Source organism: Gopherus flavomarginatus, chromosome 7 (genome assembly GCF_025201925.1).
Source record: "Gopherus flavomarginatus isolate rGopFla2 chromosome 7, rGopFla2.mat.asm, whole genome shotgun sequence".
NCBI classification, from domain to species: domain Eukaryota; kingdom Metazoa; phylum Chordata; order Testudines; family Testudinidae; genus Gopherus; species Gopherus flavomarginatus.
The window spans coordinates 37345083-37362546 of record NC_066623.1 but is presented as its reverse complement, the minus strand read 5'-3'; the positions used below and the strand labels follow the sequence as shown (position 1 = coordinate 37362546).

Here is a 17464-nt window from a genome sequence, read left to right as displayed (position 1 = left end):
CCTGTATTTAGATCACAGCTTCTGCAATATGGGTGCCAGTCCATGCCAATTAGTGTATTTTGTGTGGTTAATATGTTCACAAGAACTGGTCTGAGCCTCCAACTTATTTCACACAGGCTTCTGAGCAGCCATTGGATTGTTTTGACTTTCAATCATGTCCAATTAGTCCAGAATCAAAACTAAACAAAGCAGAATTCTTGGATCCCAGCATCACAAGTTACGGAGCTTGATCAGATTCTATAAAATCTAAGCAGCAGTAAACAGATTCACGGTGGCATAGACCAAGCAGCAGTCATGAGAGGGCAGTATAGAGAAACTGAAGATTCACCTTGTTTGTATTTTTGAAGCCGAGGTGCTTGTCTTTTCTTCCTGACAAGGGAGCAGTAATGAGGCATATCCCCTATCACCAGAAGAGTTTGTATCCACAGTGAAGTTCAACTCCTGGCTTTTACTTCCACTGCTACTCTCGCTATTGCAATCTGTGCTATCCAGGTTATCAGAATCGCTATTCCCACCTGCACCACCACCTCTTGGCTCTCCGTTTATTTTATTTTTATCTGCTTTTTGCTGTGCTAGTGATATATGCTGATCTGGCAAAATTATCTGCACATTTTGAGGAGTGTCCTTCGTTTTGTTCTTCTTATTTTTTCTATTTGTGCTAGGAGTTGTTACCACATTGGCTCTCTTTTTCCCGAAGACATTTGTGAAAGTAGCTGATGTTGCAGAGATTCCAATTGTGGTTGTAGTGGTTGCACTCGGAGGCTCTATAGGAACTTCTTGCTCCACTGGAAAAAAAAAGTAAATATACAACATATTTAATAGAAAAGAAGTCTCACTTGTTAAGGAAAGTACAATTAAAGTTACTTTTCTGTCAGCTGTCACTACAGTAATGAATTCAGCCATTCTAATGATTTAAAAAATCCTAGATTTGGTGTGTAGTTGAGGGGATGCAATGGTAACAACAGAACTAGTTTCATTGGGAACAATGACAGTTGCATGGGAAACTAATGCAGAGCAGGAGCTCTGAAGCACTGCAGTGACACAAAAGGCCAGACAAGTAAACTCAGCAAAAGTTTTCATTTCTTCAAGGATGAAATATTTCACCCTCCTGGAGGGAAAATTAGACATTTTAAAAAATTAAGTCAAGTTAGGTTTTAAAAAATCATTTCTGCTCTAATCTTTCACTGTTAGCACAGAACAAGCACAGTTATTATCTGCACTAAAATCCCAAAATAAGTTATTTAGGGTACAAAACAATACCTAGGAAACCTGAAATTTTAAAAGCTATACTTCCACGCTTTTTGCTTTGTACACCAACAATACTCCTGTCACTGTGACTACTGTGCACAGAACCAATTGATATAGTCAGCCTGCCATTAAAACTGCCTCAAAAATACAAAATTTGAGACGTGTACACACACTACACATACAAAAATCTCCATTCTATCACTAGTACAGATGTGCATTTTCATAGTGGAAAGCATTTAACAACGGCAGAATATATTTCTGAGGGAATTCTGTGTCAAAAAATAAAAATTCTGCGCACAATTCTAAAATTCTGCAAATTTTATTTGTCAGTAAATAAATGTGGAGGCTCCAGCATGGCAGTGGGGAGCACATGCCACTGGCTGCATGGAGATGGGAGATCACCCTGCAGCCACCCACCTGGGTACAAAAACTTGGTGGTGAGGTTGCTTCTGATGCTGCCAGCACAAGGGCTGGGCATGCTCTAGAAACACTTTGTGGCACTGCCTCTCTGTGTCAGGTGCATGAGGTGTGAGCAAGTCGGCTCAGCCCAGCAGGATTCAAGTGTAGAGTGGCTTAGCATGTGGGGAATCCAGGTGTGGGGTAAGAGGGTTCTGTGTGGGGAAATGTGGGTGCAGATGGCTCACAGCAGGAGTCAATGCGGGGGGGGGGGGAATCTGGATGTACAGGGGCTTGTTGGAGGGGGATCAGGTGAAGGTGGTTGGGGCTTGGTGCGGCGGTCTGGGTGAAGGCATGGGTTTCTGGATGCAGAGGTTGAGGCTCAGTGGGATGGGGATTCTGGGTGTGTGTGGGAGGTTTGGGTATTGGGGGCTCATTGGGGTGGGGCTCTGGGTGCTGGGGAAGTGGGGCTCGTTGGGGTGGTCCAGGTATAGAGGGGTGGGGCTTGTCAGGGTGGGAACCTGGGTGCAGCTAGTTGGGTTTCAGTGGGTGTGTGTCTAGGTGAAGGGGGCTCCTCAGCAGGGCCTCTGAATGCAGAAGGTGAAACTCAGTGTGTGGGGGACCTGAATGCGCAGGAGAGCAGCACAGTGACCCTTGCAGCTGATGAGTGACAGGGGCAGGAAGTGAGGGGAGGGCAGAACTTCCTTCATCTGGGGGAGGTTTCTGGAAGTGGGTCTGACTTGGCCATAAGCCTGGCCCTGGCCACTTTTTGAGAGGAAGAACAAGTCCCACCCTCTCCTGCCTCCAGCTCAGTCAGGATTAGCAGCTGAGTCCAGTGCAGTGTAGGAGGCACCAGGGCATTCCCAACCCCCACCGGCTTCTCCAAGTGCCTGAAACAACATGCCTGCACTGTTGCGGAGGAGCTGGTGACTGCTCTTGGGCGTCCCTTTGCTTTCTCATCAGAAAGTCATTTTTCTGCGGGGAAGCAAAGAAATCTGCAAGGGACATGAATTCTGCACATGTGCAGTAGTGCACAATTCTCCCAAGAGTAATACTTTCTTAAACATTTTAAATGTTTATTTTCTACGCTGAGTTCTTGCAGATATGTAGGAAGAATATTCAGAGTGAATAAACCTACTGTCCAACTGCTCCTCCTTTCCAGTATGAAAAAAACGATAGCACCTAAAATATCTTTTCACCAAGAAGGATTAAGAAACATTTATACAATCCAACAAGTGCTCCCGCTCCACAGAATAGTAAAAACATTAGATGTTCTTCACCTTCATCATCATTCTCCTCTTCATCATCATCTTCTTGCAGCTCTAAAGTTTCCTTAGGTTTGTTTTCCTCATCTTCTTCTTGTTTTCTTTTTTGCTCCTCTTTCTTCTTCTTTCTCTTTTCCTTTCTCTTTTCTCTCTTAGCTGCAAGAGCCTGTTTTCTGCTCTCTTCTCTTGACTATAGGAAAAGCATTAATATTTAGTTCTACCATGCATTAATACCAAAGATTAATATTCTCTTATGCTTACAAATTCAGGGCTTCAATGGAAAAAATGTCTGAGAGGTAGATAATCAAGAAAAATTCCATTATGACCTGAATCATTATGCAAAAAGCCATGATAATGACAGCAGAATGAACAGAAATGAATTGGAAGTAGTAGTGGACTAGATGGAACTGCAGTTTTCATAATGAGACTTATCAAGGAAAAAAAGAAAAATCAGCCAGCAAACTGCATGCAACCAGAATGATAAAGATGTGTGTTAAAACAACTTAGTATATATTTTAATGGGATATCACTGTAATCTTGTATAATGTCAGACTAAATTGCAAAAATTTGTTGAAAAACCTGAGTTACTGAAAGAATTTCTGGAGCAACCTTAACATCTTCCACTCAGAAGGCTCACAAAGTACTTTATGTGCTACATATAGCTATCATGGTATCAGTTGCTGAAATAGTTACTTCTTGGGTACAATGAGGCAGTCAGTTAGTACCAACAACACTAAACTGTAGGTTAGAAGATGAAGTGAAAAATAACTAACTGAAATTTAATGCAATACAGAATGAGGCTAATTAATCAAAATGGAATTTGGTAAAACTTCTCTCTTGTGAAAAATATCATGGTGAGTTAATTATCGTAAAGAGTCAAAAGCTCCACTTTAGATCCCCTGCAAATAATAAAACAAAAAGGTGCCTTCAGCAGTACAGCACCCAATAATGCTATTCTGGGCACTGCAGCATTATCAAACTGAGGACTGTTACTTAGAGTCAGTGACTGATTGTACTACTTGCAGCATCTGGGGATGGGAGTAATTCCTTCAAAGTCTCATATCCAACTGGCCATGCTGAACTCTGTTTACTGATCTGACAGCTCAAAGGTCTGCTTCAAGATAAGTCACAGAACAAGCTGATACTGTTTTGTATTTATTAACAGTTTTAACTGAAGACATTTTCCTCAGTCTGCATCCAAATAAAATAGAGTAATGCAAAATGCTGGCAAACAAACAGCTTAATTAACCAAAAAAGTAACAAGCCTAAAATTTCCTACAAAGGAATTAGTGTGGGTAGTAACAGACACAAACGAGTTCCAACTTGTTGCCTATGGAGGTCAGAAGGGCTGGAAGGTAGGTGGGGCTGTACAGTTTTGGATATTCTGAAGTAGAAGTGCAAGAACATCGAGGCTGCACACTGCAGCCCCAAGAGACTACTATTGAAATAGAGTTGAGCTTGTGCACTTAGGGCACATGCACTTTCTACAATGGAGATTCATACAGGCAATGAATGAAGAATAGAGTATTTCATCATCATAGTATACTCCAGCGGCAGCCAGGCAGAGATGCCAAATCCACTGAATTGTGACATAAATAAGGCAGTTTAATAAAAAAAATTGATTTAATGGGAATTTATCGGTGTATAGTCAACATTTTTTAGAAATGGTGATAATCGTAAAAACCAGAAACAAAGGGCAACAGTGGCGTGGAGGGTTCCTGGTACTCACAGCATGCAGCAAGTGGAGATACTCACTACACAGCAGCTGAGGAAGCCTTCCAGCTCCCTGCCCTTCTCACTCCCCACTGTGCAGAGGAAGCAGATGAGCCACATTGAAGGGCTGGGGGTAAGGAGGAGAGCGAAAGGCTGCATCCTGTGAGTACTGACGCCCCTGCCAGCCAGGACCCCTCCTGAGCTCAGTCCTGCAGCAGTGCTGAAGGGCAGGGATAAGGAGGGTGTGCAGCCTTCTGCTCCCTGCAGGCCTGCTGCAATAGCGGTCAGGTGGTCTTGGCTGCCTTGCCCCCTGGTCCTTGCCTGAAAAATTCTCAGGTCCCGAAAAAGCCAAAGTTGGGTGAAAAAAAAAAACAGTACAACCAAAGTGGTTTCTATAAATAACCTTTTGGGTTAATTATCTATTTACTTACATATCCCAAAATCCACCTTTTATATTACAAAATATAAATTAATGCTGTTTTTAAACAGTTACAAATTTGAAGTAGGGAAACCCTGTAAGCTTACACACATCTGAAAGAAAGAGTTGCCACATGCAGATGCACTGGCCAAGAACTAACGTAAGATGACAGATTTCGCCCCTCACCTTTTCCAGGTCAAGCTCCTTCAGCAGGATACTGGCGTTCTTATTTGCTTCTGCAGCTTGCTGGTCTTTAGCCTTCACAATTGTCTCCACACACTGGTGACACTTCTTCAATAGTTCCTGAAGAATAAGTTATTTTATTAAAGCAATCCTGAAAATCTGAAGTTAATTATAGCAGCTTGCTCTTAAAGTGTATGATTGGCTCACTGGTACTTCTAAACATACAACTACGCCACGATGCTAAGATACAGAGTGCTAACATTTGTAAAGTAGCTTTTTTAGAGGTAGTTTTGCAATAAAGGAAGCACATTATTCCTCTCAGTTTGGGTAGTTTTGTGAACATCTGAAAAGTTCCTCTAATAGGTATGAAATCTTTTTAAAATTAGAAATAAATGCGTTAATTTGGTCCCCATTCCTTAATTACTTTAGTATTTAAAAAACTGTCCTAAAAAAGCAAGAATAAAATTGAATTCAAGAGGTTTTGCTGTTGGCCTTTCCCCTTAATACTCTACTGTTCTGAAGCAGAAGGAAAAATAACTAAGTTACATATGACTCACTTTGATAGGAGAGTGACAGAATAGCTGGCTGTAACCTACTTTTGAAACTTTTTCATTTTCCTATAGCTAATTTGTTAACATTTTAATCTGATTTAAAAGAAAAATGTGATGAATCCATGATGGAAAGATTTAAATAAGCTGCTGTATAAAAACTGAAATAATTTTATATTTTATTCTTGTTATATTTACATATGTATTTTAAGATTCCATAAAGAAATTTTTTAGCTCCAGAATTTTAAGGGTCAAAGATAGGCATTTCATGTATGCTCAGAAAGAAGCAGCTGGTGGTGCTCTGGGCAAGGCAAAGGCCACATAACAAATAGTGGGAAGAGAACATTTCACATAGTTGTAACAAAGCTCAATTATCAATTCAGTCTTTAAATGACCTTAGATCTACCATTTGGGCACCAAACTTTTAATATGAGACAACACGTAATTAACATGCAAAATGTGTGGTTTCAATTCTATATACTTGCTAAGACCTTGGTATGGTCACCTACGTATTTTTAAATATCCTTAATGCACTAAGTCTGCTCTCAAAAAGTCAGTTAAACTCACCTTGTCAGTTATAGTTGCTATATATCGCATGCACTCGATGTCTGAAGGAAACTGGTTAACTTCTTTCACCAGGTACTGAACTACTTTCACATGACCCTGTAAAAAAAATAAAATAAAATAAAAAATAAAATAAAATTCTAGTGCCCTGTAAATACGGAAGTAAGCGGGTGACAATTTTAGCTGACATGACAGTTATAAAGCTAACATCTGAAATGGTAGTTTAAAATAAAATGTCGCCAAGTACCAAAACATCTATTAGCGTTGGTAAAGTACTGACAATGAGCATAGTGGTGGACAAAACAGTAGCAAAAATAGTCCATTCCCCAAATAGCTTCCTGTCTAAAAGATAAAGGACAGGACATGTTGGGAGAGTTTTTTTTTAAATTAATTTAATAAGCTCAATTTTTGTGAGCACTGGGAATGCGTCTGTCGAACTATGTACTCTGTTTTGCGTGAGGGGCTCTACTTTGTGTTGTAGCCTCCTTTGTGGATTAATAAATAATAATATCACCTAACTCTTATAACACACTTCTCATTAGTAGATCTCAAAGCCCTTTACAAAGGAGGCAGGTACCCTCAGCCCCATTTTATGGATGGGGGAACTGCAGCACTCCATTGAACTGACTTGCCCAGGTCAATGCCTGAGTGAAAATAGAATTGCAGTCTCTTGAGTCTCAGTTCAGTGTTCTGCCCACCAAGTCACACTGCCTCCAATTTGTAAAAGGGGCTTAACACCTAAAGGAAAGATTATGCTTGAGAAACTATGACAGAGCAATCCAGGGCCAGTAACATTGAATGACTCCCATACTGGAACAATGGGTTTTTCCACTAACAGGGCCTCTGACTTTGAATCTGTGTCTACACAGAAGCTGATGGGGAGGAGGCTGGAGCCTGGAACTCCCCCATCTGAAGCAAATGGGGAAAAAGGGGGACAATCGGTGGTGACTCCATGAATGCTCCGGAAGCTGGAGCACTCATTGGGGAAAAAAAGCCTCACTATCAGCGCCTCTCCACGCCTCCCCCCATCCCCAGTGCCCCCGCCCACCAGCAGGCTCTGTGGATCAGCGCCACTCTCTCCCTGCGCCTCCCACCCGCCCCAATCAGCTGTTTTGTGGACTGGAGGAGGCAGCGGCGGGGGGGGGTGGGGCATGTAGTGAGGATGCTGCACTCAGGGGAGAGGATGGAACTGGGTAGTAAGAGGTGGGGCAAGGGTGGAGCAGAGGCAGGAAGAGGCGGGGGTGTGGCCTTGGGGAAAGGAGCGGAGTGGGGCTGGGGCAGAGCCGGGGGTTGAGCACCCCTGGCACTTTGGGAAGTCAGTGTATAGAAAAAGAAGTGTGTTTCTCTGAGTCAAAGGGGTGACCACCACCACATCCAAGACAACCTGGCTAAAGAGAAGGGAAGGTATGCCTAGCCTATGGATGCTTACCGAATCCAGGACTCTCAGATAGGGTGAGATCAGCCCTAGGGCAACCGCATTCAGGTTTGTGTGTTAAATGTGAAAGTCTTGCAACTCTCTACTGTGCTGTGTTAGGAGTAAATTATCTGTGCTTAAAACATTCCTTTGCTAAGCCTGTGTTCCTCCTTGCTTTCCTGCCATGTTGTCCCAGAAGAGTTTAACAAGAAACCCGAGCTCCCATAGCCAGATGGACTCTGGGATAACATGTCTAAGCTACTAGGCACTTGGGAGGGCTGTGGCACTGGTATAAGGGTCTAAGGCAGTTGAAATGCAGTGTCCACTGCTCAAGAAGCATGTTGAACACAGAGTCTGCACTGGGAAGCGTGCTCGTGACCCTGAGCTAGCAACAGTGACCAGAAAATGCAGAAGTGAATCCAGCAATTAGGTCAGTTTAAAACAGACAGGTGTTCATCCAGACAGGGGGCAAGGGCAACGTTGTTGACACTGACATCTGTGGTGGACTTGAAAGGAAGAGAGGATGGTTGGCTGGAGACCTGTGATAGTGAAATGGTTTCATGCCAAGATCAGACACTCACCCACTGACAGTAGCAAAATTACGTATGCTCTGATCAATACACAAAACTGAAGCAGATCACCTCTTAAAAGTCAGGTGCGTTGAGCCGTATTTTAGCCCTTTTTTGAAACAGCAACTTAAACTGCAGAATATACTTAGCTTAAAAATGTTTTGTATTCCTGACACTTTCAAGACTACCTATTTCAATTTAAAACTGTTTTTGAAAGTATTCAGTGCTGAAACATGAGATCCAAGTTTGCCTTATTAACTTACCTTACGAAATGCTGACATAAGAGGTGTAATTTTCCGGTTATCTGCTGCATCCACATCAGCTCCTGCCTGCACAAGTAACTGCACTACATCAAAGTGACCACCATTAGCTGCCAACCACAGTGGCGTGTTTCCTTTCTTGTTACGAACATCAATATGTGCTCCCCTAAAAAAAGCAAATGTAAGTCACAGGCACACCTGGCTGACATATAGAAAAGATTACTAAAAAAATATGGATGTTCAAACTGCACTTAAGTTCGTCTTTTTCATCACTGACAAACCTTCAGTGGTGAGCTAGAAAACTTATGCTGGGAAATCCTTTGCTATTTAAATTATAGCATAAACTAAAAAGGAGACTTAAATGCCTGGATTAAAACAGAGCTATGGACATCTCTCTCCCATCTACATTAATCTCTAAATCATAGATAAGCAATTATTGAAACACAGAATTTAAGCTCTATTCCTCGTCACTGTGATTCTGTCCACAGATGGACTCCATGACAGAACAAGTATGTTACTCATGAAATAAGAAATAACCCACCGATTAATCAGGAGCTCACAGAACTTGTAATGGCCTTTGTCTGCTGCAATTGTTAAAGCTGTATCTCTTGAGGAAGGCACAGGTGGAGCATTGACATCTGCTCCTTTATCAAGGAGAACTCTTCCAACCTCTGCATACCCTCCAGAAGCAGCTTCCATCAAAGGGGTGAGACCAGTCTGTTTGAAAAACAAACAAGTTATAAAATATTCAATTGATGCAAAATATAGTCTGGGTGTGCCTTTAACGGTTTCAGCACTTAAACAGGCCTCTTATTTATGCATTTAGGAGTCTAACTCCAGGCAAAGTTTTTAAAATCTTGGCCTTGGGCTTTACAGCAGACGAGACAAATGAATGGCAAAATCTCATCAGATGTTAATCTCATTAGCAAAAGCTTGCAATTAACAAAAGTATCCCTTAAAACTGAGGGAAATAGAGGTTCAAATGCAAACAGTGAGCATTCAGCACAGAAGGAGGTCAAACAAGTGACTCCACGCCACCTTTGGACTCCCTTTGGCACTGGCGCTGTCCAGATACCAGTTGAGTCCCCAGCTCAGAATGTTCTAATTTAGATCAGTTGCCAACATCCCCAAGTGGCCATTGTAGAAGCTGGGCACAAGAGAACACTGGCCACACACCCTTTCCCCAGTCACATTTCCAGCACAAGGAGCTGGGAAAGGGGGCACAGACGATACTAGAGCTGTAGCTTTAGGGTTTACCAAAAATTCCCCTGTGCTGGTGAAATCTAAGTGTCAGTCTATGCAGACTTTTGGACTGCTTTGCAACAGGAATGAGGCATAACACTGTTCCAGTGTATCAAAGAACGGGGCCAACAGAACGTAAGAGAAACAGGAACTCTCAAAATTTAAACCATGGGTTCTATATTAACACCACAGTTTTCACCTAGAAGAGATAAAGGCTTAATCTAAACCATTTCTGTTGAGTGCATATAATGGCAAGCAGTATCTGTGCATCACTGTCAAAATATATGCACTATTACGTTCCTTTTCTGCTTTAGACTCTACCCATGTGTTCTGCTAATGAACATCAGTCATGTTAACCTTGACATTTATAATCTCATGATCTTTAAAGACCAAAAGTCGTCAGGACCTATTTTGCTTCCCATTTAGAAAGTATGAATTAGCTGTTTTGGAAAAAGTAGAGGAATGCCACTCGTAAGCAATCACATTTGTTTTTCACATGTAATGACTATTTCACAGTATATGAAAAAAGTTTGACATTCTGACAGAAGCTGGAATATAGAGTGGGTATTATCTTTAGTACACTAGTTTTTGCTTAAGAATGTTTTTAATTTGCTGATTTCCAGGGTAAGAATAATGAGGTTTTGGTAAAGTGTTATGCTTTACAGTTCCTTGTGAGTGGTAGAGATTTCTTAAAGAACTTTTTGAGATGCTTTGAACAAGAGCGATCAAATATATGGCCATCAATCCTATGGGGTTGCTTTTAAATCAGTGAAGTTGACATAGGCAAATAGGCTCAAAGATTTATATTAACAGAAAAACTTCAAGAAAGCTGACAAATCAAAGAGATCCTCTTGCCCAAAATAAATCTGAAGAGAAAGCTAGTCTGTTTGCTTACCTTAGCCCTATGTTCAACATTGGCCTTCCTATCCAACAGGAGACTGACCACCTCTGCTCGGCCCTGGAAACAGGCCAGGGTGAGGGCTGTATTTCTATTGGTCTCAATTTGCGCATTAATATCAGAACCCATATCAAGCAACAGTTTCACTGCAGGTACATGTCCATTCATAGCAGCCAACATCAGAGGAGAAATGCCGAGCTTACTCCCAGTCCTAAAGAGAGAAAATTATTAACTACAGATCACAGAACTAGATGAATCTGGATGAATCCTCTGGGAACCCAAGTACATTTCAACATTTTATAGTAAATACTGCCCTAAAATATCAGTAATTCAAAACAGATTATTGAAAACCAGCAGGATGTAGGATATTTGCTGTTTAAAACCTGCAAAGAGAACGTGTTCTCTTTCAGAAGAAATAGGTTTTGCTAAAGTATATATCTGTACTAATTCTAAGCCATTTAAATAATAAAAAGAGATAACTGTGCCTGCACCTAAATCAGAAAGACATACATCTGCACTTCAACCTATTTTGATGATACAAAATGAGTTAACTTTCCTACAATACGTGAACACAAGTTGCTTAACAGACAAATCCATGTGTTTTAGTTCTTCCTTTTATGGGCCCCAGAGCCACTGAAATGTAAAGCTTCAAAAGAACACGTGCTCCACTGAGAGCTTTGGTGGTTCCTCTATTTAGTTCAACTGGAAACAAAGTCCCAGAGTGCTAGATCCCAATATGGAGAAAAGTATGTACACGGGGCCATATGCCGCACTAATACAGGCACAAGTGCAACCTAAACACTGAGGGCAGTTTTTATTTTTTTTGGTGGCAGGAGATCTACAGCAGCTTCCCTAAAGGTATCCAGTCAGAAAAAGCATAACATTTTAACAGAGCAAACTTAGCAGGGAGATTTGAAAGCACTACAAGCTCCAATTTATGCCTTGACATAAAACCCACAGTGGAACATCTGTCCCACACTGCAGTTTGTCTATGACATGGAGAGTATGTTACCTTGAATTAATTTCTGCTCCAGCATTAAGCAGAATCTTAATGATGTTGACATATCCCCCAGATGCAGCAAGGCTTAGCGGTGTATAGTCAGACACGTTCCTATGCTCTTTATTTGCTCCCCGGGCCAGCAGCAAGTCAACTACCTGAAATGTACAGCACGAAAAAAAAGCATGAAAGGAATACTGGGCCTTAATTTTCTGCTACTTCCTGGATAATGGCTAACACACATTCAAAACTTTAAGTGTATTACCAGTTTCCATGGGCAGCAGTGGCTAGAGTGTGACGAGGTTCCCCTGCAGGATCTTTAATTTAATTTATGCACTGTATAGAGCTAGTAGTTAATCCTATTCATAAGACAGTCTGTGTGGGTTGTGCCAATGCAGCACTTTTCCTCCAAAAGGATTACTTTATCTACCTGAAATTACAAGCCTTTAAGGGAATCTCTTCCTCTGAATGGAGGTCTGAGATTTAGGACATATCCTGTTCTTAGGAAGTCTGATATAGTTGAAATTTGTGAGGGTTTCCCTTTCAGTGCCTCCCACAACTTGAATGAAAAAATGAATCTTAAGTCATTTTTGATTATGTTTGTGTTGCACAATCTTTCCAACAAAAAGTATAAGGATGCCCAAATCTTGACAGAAGTTAAGGGACATGAGGGAATGGCGGAGGAAGGGCATTTCTCCCACTCACGCCTCCCCTTTACAAGCCTCCTCATTTTCTTCCCATTACTACATTTATCGTCTCCTGCAATCATGGTATTTTTCATGTGTGCATTTGTGCTACTATAGTTTCCCATGTTTTCTTCCAAGTTTCTCTGCCTTTGACATCATAAGCAGGTAAGACTGAACATCTTAGAAGCAAAAGTGAAAAGTTCAACTTAAAAGTAGTTCTACCTTTGTGAGTCAGGTCTACATTGCATTTACTTACAAGTCAAAATGGAAATATCTGCTAGTCTAGTGTTAGTGTTCTGGAAGGCTGTGTATGTGTAAGACAAGTTTAGTTTCTGGTCCTGATCTCTCTCTTGAGTTGGAAGTACTGCAAAGAATGCCCCTTCACTTACTATGCAGGTGGGGAGGGTGCAAGATAGGACTGACTGGGTATCCTGAATTACTTAATAGCCTTCTTCCTCCCCCATCCAACTGAGGATTTTCACAGACTATATTATGAAAATTGGATAGATGAATGGCTCCAACCTGTAGTGAAGGGCTGCAATGGTGGGGCTGTATAAACAAGGCAAAGTTAATTCCCTTGTCTTTTCCTGGGACAAGAGAGCTACCAATTCCTGAAGTTTAAAGACTTTTTTAGTAAAATGAAAATATTAATTTAAGGGTAAATAACAAGAAATGAACGCAGTAATTTACAAAACAATTCAAAACCTATAGAAGAAATAGTAAGCAAGATATTTGTACCTCTTGGCGTCCACCAGAGCACGCCAGTGAAAGCGGAGTGTCCTTTGTGCGCTCGGACTGTGCTTCTATATCTCCACCTTTGTCTAAAAGAATTTCTACTACACCAACGTGTCCAGCAGTTGCAGCCAGAATAAGTGGTGTAAAACCTAATCCAAAAAGAATCACAATTAGAAGCAGCTCTGAAAAACTCAAAATATAATTAATAGCAAGCTGGAAAGTATGTACGAATGGATTAATTCAACAAATACCTGGGTCAAATATCAGAATGATCATCCATAGATAGGGCCCTACCAAATTTGTGGCCATGAAAAACATGTCGCAGACCATGAAATCTTGTCTTTTGTGCGCTTTTACCTTATACTGCAGGGATTTCACTGAAATTGGATGTCCTGACTCAAAAGGGAGTTGCATTGGGGTCGCAAGATTATTTTAGGGGGTCACGGTATTGCCATCCTTACTTCTGTGCTGTCACCTTCAGAGCTGGGCATCTGGAGTGTGGTGGCTGCTGGCTGAGGGCCCAGCTGTACAGGCAGCAACGCAGAAGTAAGGGTGGCAATACCATACCATGCCATCCTTACTTTTGCGCTGCTGCTGGTGGCAACTCTGCCTTCAGAGCTGGGCTCCCAGCCAGCAGCCTCCATTCTTCAGTTGCCTAGCACTGCTGTCAGCAGCAGCGGCACAGAAGTAAGGGTAGCAATACAGCAACCCTTCCACAACTCCTTTTTGGGTCAAGCCCTACAACACTGTGAAATTTCAGATTTAAACAGCTGAAATCATGAAATTTACAATTTTTAAAAATCCTATGACTATGACCAAAATGGACCATGAATTTGGTGGGGCCCTATCCACAGACAAGAAGATTAATTCCAAATGTATCCCAACAGAGTCTTAGGGTACTGTATTATAGCACATCGACAACTTTGCTATTATTGAGGTTGAGAAGAGCTTTGTTTGAAGGCTGACTCTAAGAGCTCTAACATCCACATTCTTACTCAAACTGTCTTAAAACTTGCTTTGCCTCATGGGGATGATGGGCACAGCTAGTGGCCCAAATTTGGGGTCATTTAATTAAGGGGTTCCTCAGATAAAGCCCCCACAAAAGACACTTATAAGAATCTGTTGACTGTGAACTTTAGTGCATGATATCCACTGCCACTTTTGGGGGAGCAATACTGAAAACTGTTATTAAAGGAAGAGTTTGGCTCCCTATAACAGTATATGCTAAAAACATGCATCAGCCAAAGAAACTGAAATGTACACATACAGCAAGCCTCAACAAGAGGGTTTGCACCGAGCACACTGTCACAGAAATTTGGTGGCCCAAGGAGACGTGCTATGATCACAATCTTAGCCACCCTCACACATTGTAAATTCAAACCCTTCCCTTGGCTGAAAGCTGAGAATGATCTGTGGCACACTGCTACTAGCCATCTCTGTTAAGAGGCTGGTTTTTGTTTTTTTACTTTTGGGAAATGTGCACCTGCTAATTTGTACAGCTAATTTAGAAGAGGCTTTAACTATTTTCTGAAAGATAATACATTATACATGCTCTATGCAGATACCCAAAAATGGCTGCTGGGCATGTTGCTACTTTTCCACACTGAGTATTAGCATAGCTGTGCACCAGCACTGATTAATCAATTAGCATTGATTAACTAGAGGGAAGATGAAAGACAGTTAGGATTATGTAATCATGTTTCCTGAACAAGGGACCTATGTGTGCTTACAATCAAGGCACATGTTCCTGATAAAGAGCTTACTAACATGAGGCACTCATAATATTGTTAGATGCTTGTAACTTTTTTTTGGTGCACAGGTAGGGAACTATGGAACAGTGGGGTCAGAGCAGTGAAGGAAAATGACTGTGGTAGCAATGCTGGTGGTGTGGGGGCTGGGAGAGTGAAGGAAGGGGCATAAATTAGAATGGGTTGTAGGGGAAGGGAGAAGATTTGTGGCAGAGAAAGGGGAGGAGGGCTGTTAATCCTACATTCGCCTCTCCTGTGCACGAGCACAAGGATCTGGGGGCCCCATTCCTTCTCAGAGGGTTTGAATGGCTCTGCAAGACTCCCAACATGAAAGCTGGGATCTGGAGACTCTGAGCTGCTCTCCCAACTACCCTATGTTCGCGCACCAGGATTTGAGGACGCTCTGCCCCTTGGGGAGGATGGGGCCTGAGCCGCATCCCCGCACACACCTGTGTGAGCTGGCATCTAGAGAAGCCCTGCCCCTCTGGACGTGGAACTGAGAGTAGGCATGCTTGAAACATGCAGTACTGGGGCCAGAGTGAGGAGCTGAGAATGGGCACGCCTGGTGCACAGCACAGGCTCACAAGCACAGTCATGGGGATTGGAGGGTGAGGGAAGGGGGGAATGAGAACACTCACTGAGATGAATGGAGCACTCAATCCCATTTTAACATGAACTTTGAGCTCAAATTGTAGGAATTCTTCTATTTTTTTGGTAGCTTACCCTTCTTGTCTCTGTGTTCAATATTGGCACCTCGGGCTATCAATACAGACACAAGCTCTTCATGACCTCCTGCACATGCAAGGGTCAGTGCAGTGTCGTGATTACTCTCCGTCTTCATGGTGGGGAGAAAAAGAAGTTGACATTTGTAAATGGCAAGTGTTTTCAGCATAGAAAACTGTCAACTTGTTAACAACACATTACTGCTAGACTGACATTTTATTTTAAATTTTAAAACAAGTTAGAGTAAAGCAGATAAATCTGTAGCCAAATTACTTACATGTGCATCAATATCAACTGAAGGATACATGGGGAGCACAGACTGAGAGCCAACATTGCTTGGTGTCTGTGCACAGGGCTCGGGTGCAGGGGATTCCGTAGTGAGAGAGGAACTAGTGGAGCCAGAGGGCACTCTGCTATTCACAGCTGAAAAACAGCATTAACACTAACACTGTTATTCCACTCTTGAGAATTGAGCACTTTAAATGGAAAAAATACTGTACTATAGAATCTTAATACTGTAAGAATGCATTTTCTAAAAAACGTTTAGCTTTAAATGTCTTGGAAAAAACTATGCTATTTAACGCAGTTTGTAGAATATAATGCAAGTGTCACGTCCAAACTGTGTTTGGGTCAGAAAGCTTATTTTAACAGATTAATCTGCAAATGATTTCTTTGCACACAACCATGAAGATAATAAATTATCTAATATCTTAACCTCAGCAGCGACAGTTCAATGTTCATTCTAGGTAGACAATAGTAAAGGATTTATGATAGAAGCATAATCTAAAAGTTAGGAAACAAAGAATATATCAGAACTATTTCATATAAAGTGTAGTAAGCACTTTCATTAATTTTCTAGGTAAGACAACTAAAGCAAGAAGAGTAAAAGTGAGTTACAAGAATAATTCTGGTTACAACAAATTAACAGAGGAAAAAATAGGAAGATGGCAAGACAGGCACAGGCAATTTAGGTATTTCCTTTCCCTAAAATTGTGTGTGTTGTGACGCAGCTTTTGACGACAGGGCTGCAAAATTCCATCTCCACTTAAAGACTTAGTTTAAACACATACAAATAGTGAGATTTTATTTTCTAAATTTTCCACAATTTGAACTGAGGTCTGAAACTAAGAATTAGCTATATTTACATACAGTGCTAAAATTAAAAGACTAGGAACAAATAGCAGAAAGGCCAGAAACACCATAATGAGTATTTTCTAGGGTCAGAACTCAGTCTCGGCCTCACAGCACATGGATGGATCATCACTACATGGTATTTTTGAAGGGAAGATCCCAAAAAATTTGAAGGGCTCTGACATAAATCAAATAGACAGGAAAGCTCCCTAACGACCTTGTTTCTAGTTGAAAAATTTCAATGCCCTTTATTATAATATAAAAGACAAGATCTAGAGAATAAAAAACTGGTATGAAAACCACTTCTGGACATCAAAATTTGCATCTCACAGCACTACCAGATTTCTGCATTGTAAGCTAATTGCTCTGGCTGGTTAGAGAAACAATTGATTTGTTCTAACCAGTAAGAGTGCAAAATTAATCCAAAGCATGTAATGTTTTATAGTATTTCTGGAGCAAGCTATTATAATGACAGAGGTTCATGATGAGTTCAGGTGGGGAATAAGCAGCAGGAATTTTTTTTCAGTGCCAATATTCTCTGTAGTAATGGAAGATGGAAGAGAAATGAAAATGTGGTAAGAATGTTTTCTAAACAGAAACTTCAGCAGTTTCACCATGAACTGTTATTCACTAATGCAAAGGATTTAAAATTAAACCACTGAATGAAAATAGAGTGTATCAATTAATGACATAGGATAAAGATTAAATTACTGGAAAGATCAGAAA

The 17464-nt window shown here is 41.3% G+C and overlaps 1 protein-coding gene across 10 annotated transcripts in view; it reads right to left on the bottom strand.

Annotated features, from left to right (window-relative positions):
* The window catches only part of ANKHD1 (ankyrin repeat and KH domain containing 1), a 188612-nt gene that overhangs the window by 24935 nt on the left and 146213 nt on the right, over window positions 1–17464 (bottom strand). For all 10 annotated transcript variants that reach the window (XM_050962505.1, XM_050962501.1, XM_050962498.1 and 7 more), the window contains 11 exons: window positions 15885–16030; window positions 15608–15719; window positions 13140–13285; window positions 11731–11873; window positions 10716–10929; window positions 9120–9295; window positions 8582–8744; window positions 6339–6434; window positions 5227–5343; window positions 2925–3099; window positions 329–785 (listed from right to left, as the gene is read on the bottom strand). In XM_050962505.1, coding sequence (XP_050818462.1) covers window positions 329–785; window positions 2925–3099; window positions 5227–5343; window positions 6339–6434; window positions 8582–8744; window positions 9120–9295; window positions 10716–10929; window positions 11731–11873; window positions 13140–13285; window positions 15608–15719; window positions 15885–16030 — 1945 coding nt within the window. The remainder of the gene's footprint in view (window positions 1–328; window positions 786–2924; window positions 3100–5226; window positions 5344–6338; window positions 6435–8581; window positions 8745–9119; window positions 9296–10715; window positions 10930–11730; window positions 11874–13139; window positions 13286–15607; window positions 15720–15884; window positions 16031–17464) is intronic.